The sequence below is a fragment of the Eupeodes corollae genome, chromosome 1, assembly GCF_945859685.1.
Source record: "Eupeodes corollae chromosome 1, idEupCoro1.1, whole genome shotgun sequence".
Lineage (NCBI taxonomy): Eukaryota > Metazoa > Arthropoda > Insecta > Diptera > Syrphidae > Eupeodes > Eupeodes corollae.
In genome coordinates this window covers 22530870-22549361 of record NC_079147.1, presented here as the reverse complement: position 1 = coordinate 22549361, position 18492 = coordinate 22530870, and the positions used below count along the sequence as shown (strand labels likewise).

Below are 18492 nucleotides of genomic sequence, written 5' to 3'. Positions count from 1 at the left end.
TCAGGTTGTTGACGATGGGCTTTAGACGTTCACATATTACGGCAGAGAAGATTTTGTAGGCGATGTTAAGTAGACTAATTTCTTTATAGTTGGTGCAGTTTAGAGGGTCTCTTTTTTCAGGATCGGGCATATCAATACTGAGGTTCCATTCATCGGACATGATTACAGATAAGTTGGTGCATGCTCCTAACCAACTTATCTCCAGCTGCTTTAAAGAGCTCGGCATTCAAGCTATCCGCTATAGCGGCTTTATTAGACTTCAGTTTAGATATGGCAATCCTTACTTCGTTTAAGTCGAGAGGACGGGATTGTTGGCTTTCTTCGTCTATGTTGAGTGGGTCATCCTGCCTGACCGCGGAATTCAGTTCGCCGCTATACAGTCTGCAGAAGTAGTCCTTCAATATCCTCAGCATTGACTGCGGTTCCACTATGATGTTTCCACTTTCGTCTTTGCAGCCTTCGGTTCTAGGTTTTTGAACCTGTGAATTTCGTTTCACCTGTTCATAAAGGTTTCGAACTTCATTCTTTCTTTGAAACCTCTCAACATCTTCGACCTGAAAAGTCGGCGTTCCTCTCGTCTCTTCTGCTCATAGAGCTCCTTTAATTCAGCGCCACTTTGCGAGTCGATGTTAGCTCCTCGGAAGGTTCGGACATCCATGATGCTGGAAGCGTGTCTGGCGTCGATCGCAATATGGTCAATCTGGTTGACGGTAGATTGATCTGGAGAAGTCCAAGTACCTTTGTGGATGTTGAGGTGTGGAAAACTCGTACTACCATGACGTTTCGCCCGCAGCAAAATCAATGATCCTGAAGTGTTGTCGTGCAGGCTGTTCTTAATGATTATTCCACCAAAGATATCTTCCCTTCCTAGCTAGGGCACTGCTCATATTTTTTGTCTAGAAGCTCGAAGAACATATCTTTGGTGTTGTGCGCACATATGAGACTAATGTTGCCGAATTTAGCCATGATGCGTTTGGTCATGAGGCGCTCGTTGATGCACCTATAGCTCAAGACTTCTTGGCTAAGTCTGGCTCCAATGACGAAGCCGCATCCAAATAAGCGCTGTTGGTTTTCGTGGTATCAGTCACCATAGTAAATATCGCAGTTTTTCATCCTCTTTTTGCCCGGCCCATCCCATCGTATTTCCTGGATAGCGGTGATGTCTGCTTTATAGCAATCTAGGGCCTCCGCTAATTCTTCGGCCGCACGTGGTCTGTTAAGGGAACTAACATTCCTTTGTCCTTAATTCGTTTGCGTTGGTTGTCAACAGTAAATCCGTCCGTAGCCGAGGCTTGTTGGTGCTTCGCAACAATGAGGCTTTTACGTGGCCAGAAAGTCACCCCACGGCACAACCCCCAACCTTTAGGGCTAGATTCTAAGTATAACTCCAAAGATGGGGAGCCGGATAAAACCGCTCCTTATAGGCCTGGGCTCCGAATAAGTCGAAGAAGCCCTATAATGTGTTCACTAAGTTGTTCAACCTTACTGGAACTGTAGACACCACCGTTGATTCCATTTTGGGAATTCATCCGCTGGCGTCTGGATAAGGAGAAGTGCCTTAGTGGAAACACCTCTCCCCCCTGTCTCGTTTGCTGCCTCCAACAACTTTCCACTGGGGTTGGAACCCAATCTCCAGTTGATGTACTAGGCACATGATGTTCACCACGGGGAGGTGAGAGTAGGAGTTGATAGACAGAGGTTGGTTTTGAGCAAAAACCTGTGGACTTTTGTGTCCTCTTGAATGCACATGTCTACCATTTTAACATCAAACTACATGAGTGATGCATCAAAATATCGGTAATAATCTCCTGATGTCCAAGGCTTTTGACTTTTAGCCTTCTGCTTGCAAGATGCATTTTAAAATGAATTTTTTTCAATTTAAAACTCAGATAACTTTTTCCCTATAAGTTGTAACTAACATATCAGAAAACTGCCCCTGATTATAAAAATGTGTGTCCGAATCCGAAGCCTTTTGGTTCTATCCTTCTGCTTTAAATTAATTTTTCAAATGCATTTTTTCAGTTTAACCAATGTATTCACTTTCATTTCCGTTTACAAACAAATGTTCAACGGTTTCTGGGCCGTAATTCCGTTAAACCATTTTTTTCTTACAATGTCCATTGTCCAGCCTCCATATTGAAATGGGGTAAGTTTTATGCATGTATTTGTAACCGCATTTTTCCAAAGCTTACATACACATATATTTGCAACGGTTTATTTAAATATTTTAACTAACTTTTAGGCCCTCATTATGAGTAGCGAAGCCGGTTCATCAAAAAGAAACCAAAAAGGTTATTGACAGAGTTTTGCAGAAGAACTGAACACTCTTGGACCTCCGTATCGTGAAAGAAGAGATTGGCATAAGGTTTGTTGATACAAATTTGTAGTTTCCATTAGAGAAGTTTTTATTTGCAATGTAAAACTCAAAAAAATTGCTCAGAATAACAAAAAATCCACAGCTACCATACTGCCAGGCGTTTTTGTATCCTTTGGTGCAAGCTGGGGCCCTACTATGTAACTCGAGTCTACAATGAAATTGCTCGAATTCGGAAAATTGGACGACGTGTAAGAGAGCTCACTCATAGCCGGGCGAACCAGTCGAATATGAGTTCCATCTACCAAACCAATTACACTGTTATTTCGTGATTTTTGGCAAAAATAGCGTTTGGACTTTCGTTTCTCTTCCTCATTCATTTCAAAATTCATCATCAGCGAGCACAAGTCAGAGAAGAGGCAAGTATTTTTGACATGGTTTGCTGTGCAAGTCCAGCATTTTTGTCACCACCGATTTGGTTTTGGTAAGCTCCTGTTGCCATAAACTTCATTGCTGCTGATAACTTAATGATAATCGGATATTCTGCGAGTAGTCAATGTTGGCCCCATTGATGTTTGAGGGCATTAATGTTTTTAAAATTTGTTCCAAAGTTGGTTCGCAAGTTTTGTAAAACAACTCATGTCGTGCTTTATTTACTTTTAGTTAATGGGGTTTTACGTTGAAAAATGCTTAAAAAGGCTTAAAGTGCGCCTGTTTGCAAACCAAAACGTTTTGGACTCACATTTGTGTAATCAGGACATTTTTATCTGATTTTTTCATGTGTCATTAAGAGGTCAAAAAATGATCATTTCGAACGTTCAACCCCGACCACAGCTGAAACCTGCCAGACGTTGGAATTTCTTGCTTATCATTCCACACCCAAAATTTGATGCCAGCTCTTAGAAAAAATAAATAAAATTAAAATAAATTGGGGGCGCAACAGTCCGTTTGAGAACTAGGGCCTAGTGACTGACAACCCTCAACCATTCCTGTTGTCAGGGATGAAGGGGACCTACAGTTTTAAGCCGAATCCGAACGGCAAATTTGAGAAAGCACTTTTCATGGTGGCATAGGCAGGGATCTAACCAAAGACCTCTCGCATGACACTCCATCGTACTAAACATGATGCCACGGGTACTACAATAGAATAAAAGAATAAATAAACGGGTATTTTATTTACATATATGAAGTTACGATATCTTGAGATGTTCTCATTCATAACTTTTAAATATAATTGCATCGTTTTGGAGACTTAATTACACTTAATATTCGAAAGACTTTGTCTCTCTTATGAGTCTGTTTGTAGTAGCTGAATCCCTATCTCGTTTGGTTGAAAATTACCTTCCTGATTTATGAATGAAAGCAATATTGGACGTATTTAAATCTGATCACAAAAGATTCGATGATGTGCTTCAGAGTTCTGTTTTTTCTACGGCACTCTATCTATGTTCAGTTCATACATAAATGATTTTTTGTCAGAAACCCCTCATCCACTAACCAAATATTCGTTTTCAAATGAAGCATAAGTCTTCTTCCTCCGCCGATGCAAAAGTATTCGTAACTCCTTTTTATTATAAAGCCTTTGTTAGTCAAAAACTCGAGTACATTTACCTTATTTGGCAGGTGCTTCAATAATCCACTTTAGTATTCTCTTGGACAGACTTCAAAAGAGAGCTCTAAAAATTGTCTATCATTATTTTATAGCTGTATTCTTAAACAAAGCTCAGGTAAAATAGCCAGTTGCATTTATTCCCTCAAACAATTAAATCCTAATATCCGCTCTACCAAAAACAAGACTGGGTATAATTTTGAGGTTAAGTTGCACGCGAAAAATTTACTTGATGGTATGTGGAACGCGAATAGAGTTTGACAAGATCGTAGCAACACTGAAATACGTTACTACCAAATTGTTTTGTGTCAATTGGTTTCGTATAATGTAACTGTGGTTTTGTTTGAAATTGACTTTTTGAAATGTGTAAAATCACGTTTGTTCGCTCTCATGTGCAAGGCCCTTTATAAAAGCTATCCCCTGGAACCCTTTCTAATAACACCATTCAGATCCGCTCATGAAGGAAACAATCAATGAAGTTTCACTTTAAACTTGGCATCAAACCATACCTTTTGCCACTCCTTTACAGTTCTAACCAGTGGCCCTAAGGAATTGAGGGTATTTGCAACGGACTCCAAATTCTTTTTTTTTTTGTTCTCGTAAATTTGTAGAAAATTAAGGATTTATTTCAATTAATTCTGTGAGCCTTTTCATTCCACTTACATTCGTAACTTTCACCCTTCAGTAAAAATAAAATTAATAACACTAAAACAAACAGTAAAACATTATACAAACTTGCATTTTTATTTAATTTTGCACAGAAAGTGGCGTTTTACTCGCCAAACTAAAACGACAGCTACAATAACGATGAGTGACATTTGTAAGGATTCGACTAACCGCCAAATGTCAAGTAGCTTAACACTAAGTAACGCTACTAAAACGCCTTTAGCAATACTAATTTGATTGTTTGAAAATTGTCATTCAATTCTTTTGTATTCTGCACTACACGAATGTGTAATGGTTTACTAGGTTTATTATTTCCCACTCTTTTCAGGGTGCAGTCATTCAAAACCAATGTGCATCGTAATCGCCTTTCTAATCTAATTCTTTTTCCTAATTCCTCGCTCTGTTTTTAATAATCCCTCGAATGCACACACTATATAAAAATAGTTCTATACATTCTAGACATTGATTGCCAAGCGCTATGCCAAAGCATTTTTTTTGCATTTTTTGTATCTTAGTAAACTAAAAAGAAGTTTCCAACTAATTCCTACTTTTTTGTGAAATTTTAACAGTATTTGTGTGCCGCACGTTTTCGTACAACGAATGTGGCCCCATAAAATAAATTATACTTGTTGGAGCCAAGTCGCACAAAAACGTACGACAGTAGTTTCTTCGTGTTCTCTCGTATTATATCCTGTGTTTTTAGTAAGTGTTACATAAGTGATGAGAAAGAGATTCTTGAAGATTCTTGAACCCAGGAAGCACCAACACTGATTGATACAAGTGAAAATGTAAGTTGGATGGAGTTTTCTTCCCGCCAAAAAACTTTTACTTTAACTGGAAAGTCCGGTTTCCTAATAGACGTGCCTTCAACTTTATTTAAGCTGTCTTGAAGCCTTTAATCTTTTGTTGATGGGGAGATTATACAACTTATTGTTTTGGAAACAAATATTTACGCAAAGCAGCAAATACATCGCGTGCCAATAACTCGTGCATCAAGAAAAAATAAATGGGTTCCCACAAACTCCACAGAGATAAAAAAAAATTCCTCGTGCTTTTGCTTTCTCTTTACAATCTTTACAATTTTTGGCATTCCTGCTAAAACTATGTCCAGAAATCGTTTCCAACTTTTTATGAACTACATTCATTTTACTGACAACACCGCCATAGCGACAGGAGATAGAATTGGAAAACTAAAACCTTTTCTGGACATGCAGCAGACGAAGTTTCAGAGGGAGCTTATACCCGGAATAAATATGGACATAGATGAAACGGTAATTCCTTGGAGAGGCAGGCTTGTTTTCCGACAATATATACCAAACAAAGCTCATCGTTATGGTGTTCAGTTATTCAAACATTGTTCGACAGAAGGATTCACTTATCCACTAAAATTTACTCCGGCAAAAGCTCAAAGGTGTTCGAGAAGTTGGTTGGCAAAAAATGTTTGTGAAGAACTAAATTCTTTATTGAAAGGAGTAGGTCGCCCTCTATTTGTTGACAATTTTTATACGAGCTACGAATTGGCATGCTCCATGCTTGACCAAAAACCGCATTTAGTTGTGACACTTCGAGCGAAAAAAAAATTTTGCCCAAAAGAGGTTATGAATGCACAGCTAAAGACAGGAGAAATGGTAGCACGTGAGGAAGAGAACGGCATTGTTGTTCCAAAGTGGAAGGACACCCGAGATGTCAGGATGCTATCGACAAAACATGCTCCTGTTATGGCTGCCGTATTTGACCAATCGATTTCTGACCCAAATATTCCATCCACCAGAAGAGGCAGGCAAGAAAGTTGCCATTGAATCTTTGGAGATTTTGCCCTTTATAAAAAAAAATTAGAATACTTGTTGGAATTGTTGCCAACTAACGAAAAAAAACCTTTGTGGCCAAGTTACAACAATAGTTTTTCTTTTTTTATTTTAATTTGTCTAGCACTTTAGTAGGTTTTCGGATTTGTAATTCTAATTTATTTTTATTTTTTTGTTCAAGCTTTCTTTTCTCTATATTGTTGGTTCGTTGAGAGTATGCAGAATATCACCGAGCCAGATAACCGGAAATCATCAATGGCGGTCTTTGACATAAGGTACTTTGGGAGGTGCCTACATTTAGCACTACATTCTACGGATGTTGCCAACAATACTTGAACTAATTAATTTTCAATTTTAACTTAATTTTTTGAATGAAATAATATTGTTATTTTTTTTCTGAATAATAAAAATGAAGTACATATATGAAGAAACACGAAGAAGACAAAATTTCACTCTTATATATTTTCCTCAAAAGTTATCCTACAGCCACGAAATTTAGACCAAAATGTTCACCAGAAGCCACACAATCCGAAACCAATACAAAATCAAATATACTGTCGCACAAATACGTACGACATGGCTTGAAATGAAGTACTAGCTGTCGCACGAAAATATGCGACGCGGCTTCTGGGGATTTATGAGGTGTCGCACGTTAGTGATTGCAAAATCCCGATTTATTAAAAGTCATTTTTACACTTTTTATGTATACTTTTTTATTACTCTTTTTACGCCTTTAAACAAAACATACATTTTTTTGTTCACATTTTTTCAGCATATTTTAGTTTTCATCTTTTTTAAGAAAAGTGTATAACAAGAAAAAAAATATATTGCAGTAAAAAACCACAATACAAAAATCACATACTTCCCTCGACTATCAATCAAAAACAAATCACAATCTTTTCGGGAGTAAGAAAAACCAAACTGAAAAGGGAAAACCATAATATAATTTAACTTAACTGAAATTAAAACAACAAAATGTTATCATTTTTTTTGAATTATTTTATTTACTTTTTTATGTTGTTACTAACTTCTTTGTTTTGTTTTGAAGTAATCCTTTTTTTAATTATTTTTTTTTGTTTTGTTTTTATATTTAATATTATATTTTATCTCTCTTTTTGTATTTTAACTCTAAAAAGCTGGTGCACTAAGATTAAAAAAAAAAAAAACTTTTCACTTCATTTCCACTACAATAATAGCTTACAATTAATAAAGTTAAAGTTCTTAAAAATGTTACTCATTTATCATACCATTTCTTGTATTTTTGTTTTGTTTTGTGTTTTTTGTTTTTTTGTTTTTCTTTTTGTTTGTTGTAATTACATAGTTAGTAAAATGATTGGTATTTTCTCAACTGTATATTGGTGAATGTTGGTTTTGCAAATCAAAATTACTTGTTTTTATATTTATTTAAATTTTCAATTTTAAACATGGTTTCATTTTTATTTATTTTTTACTCAAATACAACTAAAATTTATCTAATTAAAAAACTAATAATAATTACAAGTACAACTCATATATATCCATACTAATTTTTAACTCGGAAAAAAGAAATAATTAAAACAAAATACTCAACTATAGTCGGAAAAGTAAAGAAACAAAACTCCCTTAATTTTTAAAGCAAATAAAAATATAGTAATTATATAGACACGCTAGTATTTGTTTAATCTTTTTTTTTATTATAATCTGTTTTTATTTTTATTCTTTCACTTTTGGGAAAATAATAAATTGTATTTTGTTTTTCTGTTTTTTTCTCAGTAAATATTATATTAGGTTTGATTTTTATTTTTACAAACTAATTAATAAAGAAAAATAATAATAATTAATTAAACAAAATTAACTACAAAACGACCGAAAATATTTATTTAAAAAAATATAAGAAACAAAAAATATAAATTTAAGAAATTAACTTTTAAAGCGAAAAACGGGAAGAAAAATTAATGCAAGGAAAATATGTGAACATTTCTCTAATTTACTATTGCAGATTGTTTTTGTATTCTTTGTATGTTTTCATTCATCAAGTGGCTGCTGCTTCTTCTTGTTTTGCTTTCACCGCCTTAATCCACTTTAATCGGAAGAAATTAATTAACAAATCATGTGAATTGGATTACGCGTAATCGTAAAAATCCTTCGACATTTCGTTTCGTTTTCGGTTGTTTCAAAATTTCTTTCAGGATTAAAGAGCATCTTATGATGGGAGTAAGTGATTTTTGTTATAATCCCAGATCCATAGACTTGTTTTAAATTTAAATTTAGTTTATTTTGGTTTTTTTAATTAACATTAAAAAGGGAAGTTAAAAAGGAGAAGAAGAAAAAAAAAACAAATAATTCGCCTGTCTGGTGTTTTGGTGGTGGTGAGTGAGTGAGAGATAGAGAGAGACATAGAAAGAGAGAGTAATATTGGTTGCAGCGGCAGAATTAATATACATAATTAATAATCATAATAATAATTTGTTTTATTATATTTAAGAGTGTAATTAATAAAAGTAAGTTGATTTTTTGTTTTCATATTACATACAATATATGCGTTAATGTTTTACCTAAAACTTTTCTTTTCTTTTTTTTTGTTTCTCTTTATATATTTTAAATAGTAAGTAATAATAATAATAATCAATATTAATTTGAAAGAAAACAAAAGATCACAAAAAATTTAATATTCCACTTGCATTATTATTTATGTATATGTTTTTCTTTTAATTTAATAGTAAACTAGGTAATTTTTCACGATTTTGTATTATTTGTATTGTTTTTTCCGCTTTTTTTTAGTATTTTTTCTTTCTTAATTTGTTGTTTGTTTTAAATTGTATTATGTACTATACTTATTTTTCATTTTTTTTTTAAAATTTAATTGTAGTTTTTTTGTTGTTGTTTTATTAAATGTGGGCGTGTGTGTGTATTGTGTTTTGTAATGTTTTCTTTTTCCTCTTTTTATATGTGTATATTTCCTTTTTGTTTGTTTTTTGTTTCATGTTTTTTTTTTCTTTTTGTTTTTGTTGTAATTATATTTATTTAAATTTAATTTTTTATGTATATATATATATATGTATATTATAAAACTGATGGCACAAAAGTTCAAATTTTTTGTATTTTTTCGCCAACTACTACAGGATTATTGCGTCTAATTTCTTGGGCCCCGTGTTCCCTATAGTCAAATGTGCAGTCGTGTTTGTCGCTGTACCGATGTACAGCACAATATAATCCACCACATCGGCATTCAAAACCTGCAATGAAAAAAAAAAAAAAAATGGTTTTAGATATTTGGAAAATTAGTAAAATTTACTATGAATTAATAAATGATTATATTAATTAGGTACTGATGCACTGCAATCGATAATAGGTGTCATAATCGGACACTGTCTAATAGGAAAGCACGCCACGAGACTAGGCGTATTCTCAAATGACTTTTGCAGAAGCTGTATGGACGAGGAAGAGGAAGAAACGGTTCTTCATCTTCTCTGCACATGCCCTGCTCTAGCTCGAGAACGCAAGAATTACCTAGGAGAATTCTTCTTTATAGATCTAAACGATCTAAATCATATCAGTATAATCAGCCTCTCACGTTTCGTAAGGGACTCTAGCTGGTTCCATTGAGCTTAGGAGGAAGCCTCAAGATTCATGTGGTATCACAATGGGCCATTAAACTGGCCTAAGTGTCTCCGTTTCCATCTTGGACAGCCACTATAACCTAACCTATAACCTAACCTAACTGCAATCTACAATATGTTCTGTTCCCTTTTGATGGGTTCAAAAAATAGTTTTTTTTTTTCATAAATTGCTAGTTTAATATGTCTAGAATACGGTAGTAAGGGATTTTTCAAAACTCGAAGTCGTTTTAAAGATACGTCTTCGGGCTGTTAAACAAGATAAAACAAAGAAAGGAATCGGTGGAAAAGGACCAGGTAAACTTACTGATAAAGTTATTCAGGAAGTCTTTAATGAAGGTTTTGAAGGTAATTTGAAAGTAATGTCGGTTATAGGATGCCCTATAGGCCGCGAAGCCAATACTTATATTGAGAAACGTGATGCCGTTAAACGAGCCAAAATTGATTCAAGACCTGAACAATCTGCTTTGAAAGAGTTTCAACGAAAAGAGGAAGGAATACTCTATGGACCAGGCATCGCCGCCGATTGAAAGGTAAGTTGATATTTTTATAGTTAAGAGTACTTGAAACTTTAAATGAGTTTTTCTCAAAACTGTGGTTTTTAAACTTTCCTCCATCGTATCTCAAAAACGACTTGACCAAATGACTTGGAATTTGTAAGGTTGGATTCAGCACATGTAAACACATCGAATAAACCATCGACAAGCAAAAATTCCAAAAATTTAGATTTTTTTTATAGCAAAAACCAAAACAAAACAAACGCAAAATTCGCGACGTTTTTTTTCATATGTCTCCCAAAAGTCCAATTTTTGGTATATTCATTTGATGATAGTTTAGTGCATTCATTTAGGCACACAGATTAAAACGCCGTTTACTTTTTTTGTTGTAGATAAGCCAATCAGTCCGAATCGTGGAGGAAGTGCGAGCTCGTTTTTTCGAGTTGGAGTTGTTCACACCGCTGTAACTCGTGTTCTTTACAATATTTTTAATTCAAATTTTGTATTTATACTGTCGAACTATGTTAATAAATGATAATAAACTTAATAAAGTTGAATGTATTTACTGGTCGTAAAAAAAAACCTAAAAATTCCTTAAAATACAGGCTGTCATAGGACATAGCATGTCCCCCTTAAGGAATGTATGAAAATGTTCATTCTACAGTATGTCTTCTAAATTAATTCCTTGAAGAAAAGTTTGGGGTATTTGAAGGGAGGATAGTTTCTTGTCTTCTAATAGGCTTTGAGTTTTATTTAATTTCTTCCCCGACTTAGATTTCAGTCTGAGATAGAACTTCGATTTATTTGACTCTCAAATTTGGGCGTCTCGAGTATTAGAACTCGGTTAACTAGAACTCCGATTTAGATCTCAGTCTTGGATAGAACTTCGATTCCTTAGACCCTAAAATAAGGCGATTAGATTTAATCCAGTTTGGATTAAAAAATATTTGATAATTTTCATTATTCATCTCGACAATAATCTATTGGCAGAATCTACTAAACACACGATTTTTTTATACTTTTCAATAAAATAGTTTTTATCGATTAGATGGCATGCTTAATCTTAATGAATGGATTGAGTTTTCAAAAATTGGTGAAATAAGAAATTGAAATCAATTTCTTTTGATTGATGTCCACACATTTTTTATTTGGAATAAAAATAATTATATGAAAACAAAAGCTTAAAAAAATATGCCTTCTCCACCAAGAGCTGGCAGATGTTTTTGTTTGCAAAATGTCAGAATTTTGAGTCAGAAATTGCTACAAAAACAAGTTAGAATTCAGTTCCATTAAACTGAGATCTAAGATTCGAGTTCTAAAGTTTTGATTAGGTATGAAAATGATAAATTCCAACGATAAATCAAGAATTATTAGATATAGCGTTTAATTTATTTTAGAACTTTGTCCAGAAATTGGCCATTAGTCTGACCTTTTATTTTTAGCCTATTTATCTGATTTGATCTTGTTTTTGATCACTTTTTTTCTTGTGCCGCAAAGGGGCTAGGTCCCTTTAAGGGTTTCTCTCTGTTCTAGGATATTATTATTTTGGACTGCAACGTGCCCCGTTTGGATATCGGGGAATTATGATTTTATTGTACTTGCTAAGCTGTGTCTCTAGAACTTCCTTTCCTTTCTTCGTTCTTTTTGTACTTTTCCTATTGATTTAATAAAAAATCTCACCATTATGGTAAACATTCATCTCAGGATATTTGGTTTACATTTTTATGATTTACTTGTAAGTCTCTAGCATATGAAGATTTTGTGGCTTTGCCAATAATTTACTAAATCGAAGATTTTGAATTTCAAGTGTGCTAGATTTGAAGAGAAAATATAATGGCCGTTAAAACCATAGGGCTCTGTTTTAGTAGCATGAACAATTTCAATGGTTGTTGTCTATGGAGCTATGGATTGACCATTGAGTATGTCAAAATGTGTTGACACTTCTTGTTAAGTAAGGTTTTGGGAATTTATCATGATTAATTTGAAAAAATGAATTTGGGGGTGGAATCGGCTAAGTTGATAATTGAATATCATATTTTTGATACTCAAATTGGCTTTCACTTAGTTTTCCGTCTGTCTAAGCTAATTTAAATCAATTTAATTCTATGAAAAAAACATTACAAGTAAAGAACGAAAAGAGACAACTAGTATAAGAAGATGCATCCGGCTGCATCAGGACAAAAAAGAAAAACTCAGTTGAAGTTAAGCAGTAGCGGTGATCGCGTCGTATCTATAATATATCTATAATTTAAACTTTAATTAATTACTTATGAATTTCTTGAATAAAGATAACTTATCTAAATTTAATTTGATATAAAAAACGTCTTTGAGTGAAGAATTCTAAATTCATTGTTGCTATCGTGAAATTTATAAATAATTCCTATAAGATACCTAAATAAAAGTATTAAATTGGCTGTGTTTTAATAACATTCTTACATTCCTTATGTTTTTTTGATGTCGTAAGCTTTGTCCGTCACAAAAAAGTGTTGTTGTACATAAAAAAGGTAACAAACAAAATGTTCCATTGGTTTTTTGTAAGCGTCTTGCAGGCTCTATTCAGAAACGACATATTTTCTAGGAAAATAGACATAAGACCTGTTTTTAAATTATGTTAGTTGCAGATAAAAGTGTTGATGAATCTGTTTATAAAAGACGTCGACGTCTGATTTGACACTATGTTGCATTTTTCGTTTCGATTTCTTGAAACTTTTCAATACAATAGTTTCATCATTTAAATTGCATGCATCAATGGTATTCTAGAAATTTCAAGACTTTAATATCTGAATGAAAGGTCCGAGTTTTTAAGAAGCAGGTTTTATGAATCGAAATCAATCTCTGTTCCATCTTTTGATGCTACACGAACATTGTGTGCATGTGAAAATTATTATATAAGAATAATTTAACGCAAAACAATAAAAGTTATTTTTTTATTTCGAAAAAAAATAAGAATATTAAAACGAAATCCTAAAATATGTAAATGTCTGCTCCAACGAAAGCTTACAAATGTTTTTAATTTTGTTCGTAAAATGTCAGAACTTTGAGTCAGAACGAGCTACGGGTTCCTACAAAATTTTAAAAAACAAGTTAGAATTCAGTTCCATTCAAAAATAACTTGAAGCTAAGTTCTAAAGAACTTAAGTTCCTTATCAGTGTGGTTTTAGACCAGGAAAGTCCACAGTTGATCAAATATTCACATTACGGCAGATCCTGGAAAAAACTCAAGAACACCAAATCGTCACCCACCATCTTTTCATCGATTTCAATGACGCATATGACAGCATCTACAGGGACGAGCTGTATAGAGCCATGTCTAGTTTTGGCATCCCTGCCAAACTTGTCCGTTTGTGCAGGATGACCAGACCATGGAGAATTCACGCTGCTCCATAAAGGTTGGAAACAACTTAACAGAACCTTTTGATGTCAAAAAAGGCTTTAGACAAGGTGATGCGCTGTCATGCGATTTTTTTAACATCGTGCTTGAAAGAATAGTGCAGAGCTCACACGTCAACACTAGAGGCACTATCTTTCAAAAGTCTGTCCAATTACTGGCATATGCTGATGACATTGACATAATCGGAAGAACTCAGCATGATGTCAATGTGTGATTTGAAGATGTATCTGCATTTTTACTCTTTCTTAAATTTGTTGGTTATGCGGTCTCTTGGAATATCTAGCACGTTTATTTCTGAGGACTTTTTTTTTCCTTTACCCTTTCTCTTTGTATTTTTTCTAGTGATTTACTGGTCATTATTAATTCGGTTTCCTTATTTCATTGTTGCGAATGATAAGTCTTAACATAATGGCGAACATTTATTTCAGAATATTTGGTTTAAATGTTCATGATTTACTTGCAAATCTCTTTCAATTCTTATCTTTCCCGATAATTTAATAAAACCAAGATTTTTAATTTCTAGTGTGCTAGATTTGATGTAAAGGAAATATTATGGCCTTCAAAAACATAGGGTGCTATTTTAGCTGCATGAGACATTTCTAGGCTGTTGTCTATTGTTCGACAGTTAGACATTTTTAAATAGGCTCAGAGCAGAGCCTAAGCACATTGAGAACGCTTGGAGCAGAGTTCTCCGACTTATTTATGAATCCCACTGGAGATATAAACTGTCAATAGCTCCTCTGAGTTTGTTTAGTAAGGTTTGGCAATTCTTCAGCATTCGTTTAACCACAAAAAAAAGTATATTTACTTTAAAAGAAAAAATTAACCATTTTGAAATGACAAAGGAGCTTCCGTTACAAGACGGTGCATAGACTTTTTTAACCATCAATTTATTGCAATACCAATTTTGTGACAAATTTATTGGCGGTGCTATGTCACCTGTCTTACATAAGTACTTTAGAAACACTTAATCATTAATGTTTAAACGATGTAACCAAAGCTATTACATCAAATTTTTGAAATATAATGAATCAATAATCATGAAAATAATGTTAAAAACGGATATTTTTAAAATTTCCACATAAGCTTAAAATTGAAGTTTCAATTTGAAACCCAAATATTTCTCAAAACAATGCAAGCAGCATTCAATTTAAGGTTTCTCAAAACTTAATTTAGATTCAAATGAAGATTTGAAATATACGAGGAATATTTTAATAACCTAATGTAATAAAAACATTATAAGACGCGAATAAATTTTTAAGAAAACTTACAGTTGCTCAAAATAGAAAGCGGACACATAATGTTTTCGTCGTTTTTTAAAAATATTTCATTAAAATTATGTTCAAAAGTGTTCAAATAGATATTTTTTCAAAGGTTTGTGACCTTGCACTTCAAATGCATGAAAAAAATATGATTCCATTCAAAACTTTAAATAATTTAATATCTGTATCTCAAATCTCAAAAAAGAAATCGGACATTTAGCAGCACTGCACTTTCTTCTTATTTTAACGGAACTAAATGAATATTTTAGTATGCCGTAACTTTTTTGTTATGTCAGGCGAAACCAAAATATATTCAATTTTAAAACGGAAGTCAAGATGGAAAGACAACGAAAACTTGTGATTAAACATTTTAAAGAAGGAAATCGGTTCGTTGTATAGCAGAAATTGTAAAAAAAAGTCCCTCTACTGTAAGTTACATTATAAAAAGGTATAAAGAAACAAATTCTGTTGAAAAGTCCTCAAAATCTAGAAGATCAACAAAATTAAGTGTTGCCGATGAGCGTTGGATTGCTAAGCAAGTGCAGAATCTTCCTCTAATAAGTACACCAAAGTTAACTGCTGAGGTAAAAGAATATTCAAATAAGGATGTCAATCCGGAAACCGTAAGAATAGTTTTACAAAAAAGCAATTTCCATGGAAGAGTTGCCGCCCGGAAGAAGCCGTTTATTATCCAGCAAAACAGAATAAAGACAAAAAAGTTTGCCTTACACCATCAAAGTAAAGTTTTTTCTTTCTGGAAATGTGTTTTGTTCTCAGACGAGAGTAAATTTAATTTATTCCGATCTGATGGACAAACATATGTATGGAGAAAACCAAATGAAGAGCGACCAACTGTGAAACATGGAGGAAGCGCAGTTATGGTTTGGGGTTGTATGTCCGCTGCTGGTCCAGGAAATTTTGTGTTTATAAACGTAACTATGGACCAATATAAGTATATTCAGATTTTGAAACACAATCTAAACCAGAGTGCACAAAAATTGGGAATCAGAGATGAATATAGTTTTTACCAAGACAACGACCCCAGCTGAAAAACTACACCATTTCAAGCAAAATGGACCTAGAACTGGCCTCAAAATGTGAATGGGACAAAATTCCAGCTTGTTTTAGTAAAACTTTCCCAATAAATGCCAAAAAGGTTTAATGCTGTAAAAAAGAGCAAAGGTCTATCTACAAAATATTATTCATACATAAAGTGTCCGATTTCTTTTTTGATGTAAAATATGCTGGTGTTTTTTTTAAACTTAGATTTTAAGAAACCGTTCGTTTGTTATATTCTATGAACCTTAAATAAGAAATATTTAAAATATATAAACCCTATTTCCTTAAGTTTGTTTAAGATTGTTTATTTGCGGTTTTAAGTGGAAAATTTAAGCTGTCCGCTTTCTTTTTTGAGCAACTGTATTACTTTTTGGTTTTGTGGCTTTCTATAAATATTATAATATAATCTGACAGATGTAGAGAGATGTCTATTGAAGCTTGCACATATCATAAAAAAGTTCGTCTTTAAATTTGAAGACATTAACTAGTACCCGATTAATAACAATCCATTGACTAAAACTCAAAACTAATGTCAAAAAATCGAGAATTCTTTTTGATATCACATTTTTTTTTTAAACTGAGACAGTATAAAATAACAAACAAATAAAAACAAAATATTTCTCACCTGTTAATCCAACCTTCTTGCGGCAGACAGCACAACGATTCTTTTTCTTTTTTGCATCTTTATCACCTTCCTTGTCGTCTTGATCGTCGTTTGTGGAAGTTGATGGACCTGCCGTTGTTGCACTGTCTTTAACTGTTGTTTCTTCATTTGTTTTCTAAAATATCAAGAAGAAAAATCAAATTATAACAAAATAAGTTCAAAATCAAACACAATGTAATCTTATTTAAAATTCTTTTCTATACAAAAATTGCACTTATGTACATAAAATACCAAAGTTCTACAAAAACAAATTGTTTGTTGTTCTTGTTGTTGTTCATCATCTAACCCCTCTCTCTTCATCAAGAATGAAAAATGAGGAAACTAAATTCTTTTCTTTCCGCGGCTGCCGCGCCGCCGGCCGGACGCCGCCAAAGCCGATTGTATACTTTAGAGATGACATTTTTATAAAAGGGGAAGAACTTGGACTTGGCTAGCTTATTATAAATTTGGACATTTGCCAATAAAATTTCAAATTGAAATGCATTAGAGTAGCCTCCACAAACAAAACTTCTTCTTTTTAGAAAAGCGACTTAAAACTAAACGCACACTAGTTTTAGGGCTGCTATTTATGTATGTTTTCTGGCGGGCACGCATCAATTCAAAGAGCTCATGCTTCTTACGTTTTGTTTTAACTTTGCGCTAAACCAACAAACTAATTAAAAAGCCAAATGAGATGAATAAAAAGCCAAATTATTTGATCACTAATATTTTGTTTAATCTTCTTTTTCATACGAGAAAAAAAGACAACAAAATGTTTACTAGTAGTAGATATGGTAGTTGTTAAAAAGAAAAGAAAAGTATGCATATAAAATTTACCCTTTTTCTAGCTGAGCTACTATTTGATTCCTTGGAGTCCATAATTCGTATCGAAATCAAATTCGATGACGTTGAATAATACGAAGCGGAAACGGAAGTAGAACAGCAATTTGTTGTAGAGTTTGAATTGGAGGAGTTGGACGTCGAGGTTGAACAATTGAGGATATTACCCGCTGACGAAGAACAACTTGTCACTCCTGTTCGAATCGTAGACGCTGTAACTGCTGATGGCGAAGGTGATTGTGATGATGATGTTGAAATTGATGATGATGTCGCTGATTCCACCGATGACGACGATGCTGATGCTAATGCTGGTGATAAAGTTGACGATGATCGGGAGAATGTTGACGACTCACAGGCGGCCTTAATTTTATTTTAAAGATTTTCGTTTTAGATAATTTTATATTTGTCAGCTTTTCTATTTGCTTTTTTGTTTTGATGTTTGTTAAATCGTTTTTTTTTTTTTTTTTTTTATTTTGTTTTTAATTCCAAATTACTAAGACTACTTTTAAACTCTAGAGAAAAAAGAGTTTCATCTACTACTCTTCACCCTCAGCTTTGGCGTTTGATGAACTAAGCAATTGCAGGACACCAATTTGCAGATAGGAGACCAATAGAGTGCCAACTTGTTGTAGATCAGAACTCTTGTTCACTTCGTTGTCGGAATCTTCCAGAATTGCATCATTTTCATTAGACAATCTTATCAATTTAAGTTTTTCTGTTTTCTTTTCACCATCGTTTTTAAGATATTTTAATCCAAACATGGTAGTGTAAATAAAACAGCAATAATAACCAATTTATTCAAGTTTTCGA

The 18492-nt window shown here is 33.3% G+C and overlaps 1 protein-coding gene across 3 annotated transcripts in view; it reads right to left on the bottom strand.

Moving 5' to 3' along the window:
* Positions 1-7372: 7372 nt before the first annotated feature.
* Positions 7373-18492, bottom strand: part of LOC129941323 (AN1-type zinc finger protein 6) — a 142077-nt gene continuing 130957 nt past the window's right edge. For 2 of the 3 annotated variants that reach the window (XM_056049921.1, XM_056049922.1), the window contains 3 exons: positions 17680-18042; positions 16825-16978; positions 7373-9609 (listed from right to left, as the gene is read on the bottom strand). In XM_056049921.1, coding sequence (XP_055905896.1) covers positions 9461-9609; positions 16825-16978; positions 17680-18042 — 666 coding nt within the window. In that variant the 3' untranslated portion in view covers positions 7373-9460. The remainder of the gene's footprint in view (positions 9610-16824; positions 16979-17679; positions 18043-18492) is intronic. The other variant, XM_056049923.1, reaches the window with a different exon arrangement.